Raw genomic sequence first — 8,736 nt, 5'->3', positions numbered from 1 at the left:
TCAAGAGGGGCCCGCTGGCCGCGCAGAGTGGACGCGGCACCGGCTTGGGCTTCGCCGGGTCTCTCGGGCAGCGACCGCAGGGCTGGAAGCCAGGAACCCGGAGGGGCTGCCTCCTGCGGCGGTGAGAGGGGCCAGAGGGGCTGGACAGGGCGGAGGGAGGGCCAGACGCGTGCGGGGGTTAGAGCCCTGGGAGGGAGCTGCGCCCGGTCTGGACGCCACAGCCACCGCCACCGCAGGTGACTTCACGGGACGTCTCCCGAGACATGGGCACTTAACACGAGAAACAGGGGAGCCTGACACACGGGTACTTAGTCTGCTGGTAAACCTTGGATGCAATGAACTGTTTGCTCAGGGAGGCCTGTCTCCCCAGCGCCTGCCCAGGAGGCTTAAAATCAGGCCTGGGGAAAGGCCCCCCCGCCGCGGAGGAGGAGGCGGGAGCCCGGGTCTCGGCCTGATGACACAGACGGGAACAGACGGAGTATTATTTTTGGAAGAGATGCATCCTTAAAGAAAACTTTAATTTAAAAAATCAAAAGAAAACCTGAACAGTGCCTAAATCTTTATTTTTCATAACCTACATTTTTTCAAATTAGACATTTTTACACTGAATGACACAAAGGAAACTTAAATTACCAATAAGTTTACACATAAGCTTGATTCCAGTCTTAATGAAAGAAGAACAAAAACAGAAGCCCCCCCCCCCCAAGGGGCTGCGGCTGCAGGCTCTCCTCTGGGCTGATTGTCTGCTGCCTCGGGCACAGGTGACAGGCCGCGAGGTCCAGGCCCTGGGACAGCCCAGCGGTGGCCGTGGCCGATACAGACCCGAGGCCCCAAGCCAGTCCCCACCTGTGCGGCCGGACCCGACCCACACGGCGGCGTGTCAGGCTTCCTGCCCGGCCAGCGTCGAGTGGCAACGCGGTTACAGGAGGCCGGATCGGTCACCCCAAGGCCAACTCCTGAACAGCAACTACGCTGCTTGAAATTCATGTCTGCTGGAACAGGCTGGGTTCTCATCCTTTATCTCCAAACCCTAAGGATCATCACACGATTGTACAAGTTAAAATGCCGCTGTCACTGCCCTCTCTCCGACTCTGCACCTCGAGGGGAGGCTGGGGGAAGGAAGGCCACACACGAGGCGCGGGCGCGGGCCACGCTTCTCGCCGTGCACCTCCTGTGCACGGGACATCATGGGGGAAGGGCACACAGCTACTCGGCATCGGTAACTCCGCTTACTTAAAAATTAGAAAGGATGCCACAGAGACCCCATCAGAGTGAAATCTCGACCCCTGCTGCTGGGGAGCCGTGACCCTTGCACGCCTGGCCCGCCACGTGCTGCTGTCACAGGGACCACATCCATCCCGTCTGCACACACAGCTCTGCACACCCACCTCCAGGGAAGGGCTCTGTCCTTATGAAAAGCCAGTGTCTGGGCTGCAAGGGGTTTGGGACTTGGGGGTGACGATGGGTGACAACATTCGCTCCTCCTCTGGCAAAGACTGCCACACCCAGGGATCTCCTAGGGCTCAGAGCTGGCCTTCCCAACTCTGTACAGTGCTCTTTCGTTTGGGTGGGAACAGTCCATTATTTCTGATTTTTTAGGCAGCAATCTCACCACCACAAAGAAATAAACCCCTCTGATCCTTGTATGGGCATCTGCAAGTATGAGCACTGTGTGGGTGTCTGGGTATTTGAATAAAGATGCTGCTCTGAAGGAGATGGGCCCGTTCACCTCGGCAGGCAAATCACGCTTAGCTATTTGTGATTTTAAGGAGATTATTATTTACTTTCACTTGAGGACCCCGCCAGCTTCCACTTTCTAGATCATACCTCGAAAACCCTTTCACATTAGCTGTGATTAGTACATATTTACATCCTTTTAAGAAGAGCATGAAAACATTCAAAGGTTTTAATGACTTTCCATCTCCCTTTCGCAGCAGCAAAGAGGCAGAATCAGTTGAACACACCAGTACAAGAAAAAAGGAAAAAACCCCAACAAATTAAAATAATACTCAAACCACAACATTGAGTGTATCTACATCCCGCTCAACAGCAACATTTACAATATATCGATTTTTATCAGACTTTCCTCTTTAGGGTACCTTTTTAATATGTTCTGACTATTTACAACTGTACAAGCAGAGCACACACTCCCAAGGGCACCCATTTAATACAGTATCGACTATCGGCATTTACAGAATTTTTCAACAATCTGAAAAAGGATCAGCTGGGTGCGATCTTGCAGGTATATTACAAACCCGACTGCGCGTTCCTGCACCACGTGCACGTGCTCAGTGACACCAGCGACAGCAGGCCCCACGGAGCCGAGGAACTGAAATCACTCCCGACAACCGGGGCCGGGCTCACGAACTCTAAGCTGTCTTATACAAAAGTTAAGGCAAAGTCATTTTCAAGTTTAAATAAAATTCAAGTCTTTAAATATTGGATGGAAATAATCTTAAAAAAAAAAAAAAAAAACCTCAGTCTTGTTAAATAACATTTTGTGGAATAAACTGCATGGTTACATGTAGCAGGAAATATTCTCATTTTAATGTCTGCTGCTTGGAATAACTAAAGAAACAACTGAGGCATCTTAAAAGAAAGAACTGATGTCTGACTTTAGTATCAACTGCGAGCTTGAGCGCGGTGTCCTGGAGAGCGGCACGTCCCGAGGGGGCTGGAGACCCTGTCTGTGTCAGGGTGACGACAGCGCCCTCGCTCCTCCGCCACCAGAGGCCACACACACCTGCTCTCCGTTACGGAGCGGCTGGACCGCGTGCGCCGAGGGTCAAGGGCAGGCGGCTCCCAGGGGCTGGGCTCCGCGTCCTCCCGCCAGCTCTTGGGAGCAAAGCATCAGGGGACAACTTTGCAGTAACATGTCGGAGGGAACAAAGTTGATGTTTTCGTTTGAGTTCTATTCACAATGTGCTTTGAGTCTATCCTACCTACAGCCACTTGAGACTGGAGTGAGAAGCTGGTCACTTGCTGGCAGGCCACCGGGGCTCTCAGTGCTCTCTGCAGGGTCACTCTGCCCAGGAGACCCAAACCCGGCTGTCCCCAGAGGACGCCAGAACCACCTGGCAGGCCAGCGGGTGGCACGGCCGGCCTCGCCCCGCGGCCCTCCCCGGGCTGCACTTACAGCCCCGTCGTGCCCCCACCCCGCCCCGTCCTCGGCCTCACCCGGCAGCCTGGACGCCTTAGAGATACGCACTTGCTAACCAGTTAGTTTTAAAAAATCAAGTAGCACAGTTCCGCTTAATTTAGAAAAACTCACTATATATATAGCTTGCATTCATAGCCACATGGAGGCTTAATAAAAAATATCAATTTGTTAGGATAAATGCATTTTCTATCCTGAAAAAAATCAGACTTATGCATCACCTCCAGTTAAGCACCAACCTAAAATAAGGTTTATATTAATTAAATCCTGAAAAATAGATTTTTTTCAAGAGGGGGAAATCCGACTCAGAGAAGAAAAGTAACGCGCAGGCACCTCGTGGGCCTCGTCTGCACTGCCAGCTCCTAACCCGCAGCTCACTCCGTCCCGAGCAGACAGCGTTCCCTGGGGCCACCTCAGCTCCTTGCAGCCCGCCCAGACCTCGGCGCTCACTGAGGGGACCTGGGCGGGGGGCTCTGGTCTCTGTGTGGCCGCCGCCCTGGGGCGGGGGGCGAGGGCCGGCGGCCCAGCGGCCTCCTCTGGTCTTTGGCTGGTCCCGGGCTGGACCTGGGGGCGGGGGGCTCTCTCTCGGCGAGCTTCCTCTCGTCCTTCCCGCAAGCGACGGCGTGGGGCTTCTGTTCTTTCTGGGGCTGCAGCACGGAAGACGGGGGCTCTCTACTCGTCCTCTGGCAGATCTCGGCGTAGCTGGGTTTCCGCAGCTCCTGGGGAACAGACACAGCTCTGGATTATGTGACAACGGCGGGAGGAAAGTTCCCGCGGTGGGGGGAGGTCAGACACCTTCTCAAGCACTTTCAGAAGCAGGGGGACGTGAAAAGAAAAGGCCCCGACCCGTCAACAGCTGAGCTGGCCCCGCAACACGGCTTTCCACCTTGCACACACAGATGAAACCCGAAAGGCATGGAGATGCCGAGTGCCAATGGCCTTGGCCTTCAGGCGCTACGGAGCCACAAACGGCCCGAAAGGAGGCAGAGACGCCAGCGGCGTGTGCTCTCCTGCGGGAGACGAGAGCCGTCTCTACAGCCAGCGTGTGCACACTGCGAACCAGGCAGAGCTGGGGTGTGGGTTCAGGGAGGCAGACCTGAGGACCGTACAGAGTCAGCAGGGTTTTCAGGAAGTGCCAGCAGGAAGAGTAAGTGACAGAAGGGCCATTTACTCCAACTCACCTCCATCAACCATCTGACACTTCAAAGTAATTTAACCTACAAAAAAGTTCTCTTTAAAGATTCAACCTAGCCGACAGGAAGGGTTTAACTCCCAGATGGAAACCATCAAACCCACCCAAGACCAAACAGAGAACACCACAAATCCTAACAGAAAGATCTGGATTCGCCCCGAGCGGCGCAGAAAGCAAGGGGATGCGGCGGCGCCTGGCTCTGGGGTGCGCTCCGCCGAAGTGAACCCTTCGAGGGCAGGAGCCAACTGCATGGCCGCGGGCCGAGGCCCCCGAGCTGCCCGGGCACGTACCGTGGCGCCGCCGTTCACCTGCACAGATTTACTGGCGGTTGTGCTCAGCGCAGGAGGAGGTCTGTCCACATTTGGGGTTTCCCGCTGTCTCTCCACCACCTCGGGGTCCCTGCAAAGACGCGGCACGTGAACGTCCCGGCCCGCGGGCAGCCCCGGAGCGCAGACCAGGACCCGGGCGCTGGGCACTCACTCGGGCGGCCGGGCGGGCGAGGGGGCGCGCTCGCAGGCGGTGGTCAGGGCGCAGGGCGCCGGGGGCTCTCGGGAGGGCGCCGCGGGCTGAGTGTTCGTGCTCGCATCGGCATTCAGGCTCTGCAAAGCATCAGAGGGGATCAGCAGGGAGGGCGCTCTCGGATCTGCCACAGGCTCTGAAGGAAACACACCACCCACGGGGCGGCCCTACAGCGGGGGACCCAGAGCGGCGCTCAGCGCCGGGCCTCCCGGCCTCGGGCGGAGGTCAGACCGCGGTCTGGCGCCTTCTTCCTTCTGCGCCCAGCACAGGCGTCTCGAGCCCTTTCCGCGCTGGGCGGCTACCAGGCATCCTTCCACGCCGGACAAGACCCAGCCACCCAAGCGGCTGCAAGCCGCCAGCGCCTGGGCCTGGCACAGCCTCCTCGGAGGGAGGAGCGGGAGCTGCAGCCCCAGGGCGCGCCCTGGGCCGGCGGCCAGGCTGCTTCCCAGCCCCCGCCCCACCCACCGTGGCCGGGGGACCAGGGGACCGGGAGGAGACGGGCTGAGGCCGCAGAGGAGGCTGCTCTGCCGAACGGCCGAGGCCGAGCCCTGGAAGACGCGGCCCCAGCCGTGACCGCTCAGCAGGCAGCGGGCAAGTAAGGAACCGGATGTGAGACGGAGGGCGAAGGGATGGCTGGCTTCTCAAAACCTCCCTTTTCAAAGCAAAGGAACAGTTGAGAAGAGCTTCTGGAGGGACAGAGGAGGAGAGAACAGCGTCCCAGCCCTGGGGGTGACAATACCGCCGCCCGAAGACCTGCATGCCCCCTTTGCTCGGGGCTGCTCTCCTCTCCATCAAAGCTCGGGTCCAGAGCTGTGGGGCCCCACCCCCACCCCACCCCACCCCCAGCCAGGCCTGCAGCCCCACACGGTTGCCCGGGGCCCCCAAGAAGTGGGGACACGGACCTCCACCTGGAACCAGGCTGGCTTTTACAGGAGCAATTCTTTCTTCCAGATAAATTTTACACAAACTCACGACGTGAGAAAGAATAAAACAATTTTTTTAAAAGCTGGCTGAAGAGCTCCCGTCGTGGTGCAGTGGTTAACGAATCCAACTAGGAACCATGAGGTTGCGGGTTCGATCCCTGCCCTTGCTCAGTGGGTGAACGATCTAGCGTTGCCGTGAGCTGTGGTGTAGGTTGCAGATGCAGCTCAGATCCCGCGTTGCTGTGACTCTGGCCTAGGTTGGCAGCTACAGCTCCGATTCGACCCCTAGCCTGGGAACCTCCATATGCCGCGGGAGCGGCCCAAGAAATGGCAAAAAGACCAAAAAAAAAAAAAAAAAAAAAAAAAAGCTGGCTGAGAAATGGTGTGGCAGCCGGCAGGCTCGGGGAGGACTAGACCCGGGCTCCTCTGGCAGCACCAACCCTCCACTGTCGCCCCGCGGGCACTGGTAACACAGAAAGCCCTGGCAGGAGTTTAAGACTTAGAGAAATGCACCAGCCACACCAAGTTTACCATGTGCTGGTTACTCTCCCACACAGAATCTTGGAAACCTTGCAACCACGAAGGTTAAAACGGGAGCAGTAACCACAGGCCACTGGAAGACAACTACACGCCTGGCCTGCGAATCCCACTGAGAGCTGGCCTGGCACTGAGGGGCTTCGGGGAGGCGCCGCAGGGTAGTGCCCTTCCGGTCCAGGAGCCGGGGGTTCTGGCTCCTCAGATCTGGGGGTAGGATGTCGGGTGCTGGAGGGGGCGGTGGGGCAGGGTTCCAACAGGGGAAAGACACAGCCAGGCTGAGAGCTCGGCAGGGCACCTGGACGAAGCCCTCCGGCCACCTCTGCCCAGGTGCCTGGGGGCTCCAGGAGCCAGGAACGCTGGTCTGCAGTGGGCGAAGCCCCCTGCACTTGTCAACTGCGGCAGAAGCAGCAGGAGAGCTTGAAACCGACACCTGCTCCTGTGTGAGCTCCGTGGTGGGGCGGACACCACCCGCCTGGCAGCCTGGAGGTCACACAGCCACCAGCGTCACAGCTAAGTGGTGACTCAGGTAGGTTACTAGAAAGGTGGTGTTTCTGGTAGGAGGATTTTGCTTTTTCTTTCTGCTGCCCTGTAAAATACGACTCCTGACGAGCTGGCAGCCGGTCTCGGGTCTCGGGCGAGCACAGCAGCACGGGCTTCCCGCTGACCCCACCAGGTGGTCTCTGCAACCCTCCCCCTCCGAGAGCCTCTTCCACCCGCGAGAAGCACGTGCGTGGCGGGTGCCAGGCTGGGGATGTGACCCTTACCCTTTCTTTGGCTGGCCCTGCGAGCAAGCCGGGCAGCCGGTTTTCAAACGAGTCCTCCGTCTTCAAGTGCCCCGCCGCCCCGGGCAGCGGGGGGAAGCTGGACAGCCCGAGTTCAAAGCTCGGGGACGGAGGCCTGGGCGGCGTTGGAGACTGAGTCTGACTCCTCTGAAAGAGAAGGACACTGTGAGGGCGCCTGGCGGAGGGGCAGGGCCGTGCTCAGAAACACAGCGGCCAAGGGAGGCCCAGCCTCGGCCCGCATCTCCTCACGCCCGCCCCTGGCCGGAAAGATGGACAACCAATACAACCGCGTGACGCCTGCCACCTCTCCAAGGTCCCTGCCAGCAACTTCGACCACAAGAGCAGAGCTGCAAAGACAAAAACTTCACGGCGGCTGCTGGCCACTACCAAACACACCGTCGAGAGCCTCAGGCAGCAATGGGGACCCAGGAGGCCCAGCCCAGGGACAGGCGCGGGGCAGGGCGCCGAGCCTCACCGCCAAAAGCTTGGGGCTGTCACAGTGCTGTGTGCTCTGTGTGGTCAAGGACAACGTGGAAACGGAAGCCACTCTCGCACTTCCGCACAACTCAGGGAAGAAACCTTACAGAGATTTCCACTAAAAAGAGAAGCAGCGGAACCAAAAGGGGGAGGGGCTTCCCTTACCTAAAAACCAACGTAGTGAAAGCCCTCGTGTTTTTCCTCAGGAGGTAAAAGCATGGTATTTGGTAAGAGATTCCTATCGCATTCCCTGACTTCAAGAGTAGACTCAGCATAACCATAGCTAAGTCTAATTTATAAGCCCAGGACCTCAAGAGAAAGGCAGTGGTGTGCGGTATTCGGCCACTCGTAGTCAACCCGCTAGAAGCCCCTGCGGAGTTTCCAGCTCCCTGGTTGAAAGAGACCAGAGAGAGTTTACATGTGGGTAGAACATAGGTATTTAACTTGAACATGCGCTACCTGGACTGGCAACAATGCCCTCGTGGGGCTCACATGACTTGAAACAGCCGACGGTTCCCAGAAACTTACACCAGCGGAAAGATTATCCCTATGGAGGTAAAATCTAGAGAAAATCTGCTGGAACCCAAGTGAGGGCGGGTTAAGGGTGAAAAGGGATCCAAGCTGCCCACAAGCCCGCCACGTCTCTCTGGGCCTCCCGCCTGGGTGTCTCCTGAAGGGCAGCCTGCGGGCTCAGGGGACCAGGCTGCATGGGGAGCTGCGCGGCTGCAGCAAGCACCGCGATTCACACGCTACCATCTCAAACATAAGGCAGTTTTTTCCAGGCCAGGGATCAAACCTGCACCACAGCAGCGACTTGAGCCGCTGCAGTGACAACACTGGATCCTTAACCCACTGTGCCACAAGGGAACTCCTCAGAGCAGCTCTGAGAGGCTTTAAACATCTGCATGTTTCTGAGGTGAAGCCAGCTTTGCAGGAGAGAAGCATCACTAGGAAGAAAGGGCTGACCAAAACTAAGTCTCAACTTGGAGGGACAGAAAAGGCAGAGTTTAACATGTCAGGGTCGGAACAGCCTCAGGCGAGGCACAAAGGCCACCCCTGGTCCCGTGGGCCTGGTCGGGCCACCTGCTCACATTCCACGACCCGCCTCCACGTTTCTCAGGCCCTCAGGAGGCCCAGGGCAGCAACAGG

At 57.8% G+C, this 8,736-nt stretch overlaps 1 protein-coding gene across 5 annotated transcripts in view; it reads right to left on the bottom strand.

The window, feature by feature from the left end:
• Positions 1-544: 544 nt before the first annotated feature.
• LARP4B (La ribonucleoprotein 4B) overlaps positions 545-8,736 on the bottom strand; it is an 86,004-nt gene continuing 77,812 nt past the window's right edge. For 3 of the 5 annotated variants that reach the window (XM_047755308.1, XM_047755307.1, XM_047755303.1), the window contains 4 exons: positions 7,093-7,257; positions 4,830-4,948; positions 4,640-4,748; positions 545-3,876 (listed from right to left, as the gene is read on the bottom strand). In XM_047755308.1, the coding sequence (XP_047611264.1) occupies positions 3,604-3,876; positions 4,640-4,748; positions 4,830-4,948; positions 7,093-7,257 (666 nt within the window). In that variant the 3' untranslated portion in view covers positions 545-3,603. The remainder of the gene's footprint in view (positions 3,877-4,639; positions 4,749-4,829; positions 4,949-7,092; positions 7,258-8,736) is intronic. The other 2 variants (XM_047755304.1, XM_047755306.1) reach the window with 2 other exon arrangements.

Source organism: Phacochoerus africanus, chromosome 12, assembly GCF_016906955.1.
Source record: "Phacochoerus africanus isolate WHEZ1 chromosome 12, ROS_Pafr_v1, whole genome shotgun sequence".
NCBI classification, from domain to species: domain Eukaryota; kingdom Metazoa; phylum Chordata; class Mammalia; order Artiodactyla; family Suidae; genus Phacochoerus; species Phacochoerus africanus.
Note: the sequence above shows the minus strand (reverse complement) of the source record. Positions and strands in the feature narration are given on the sequence as shown.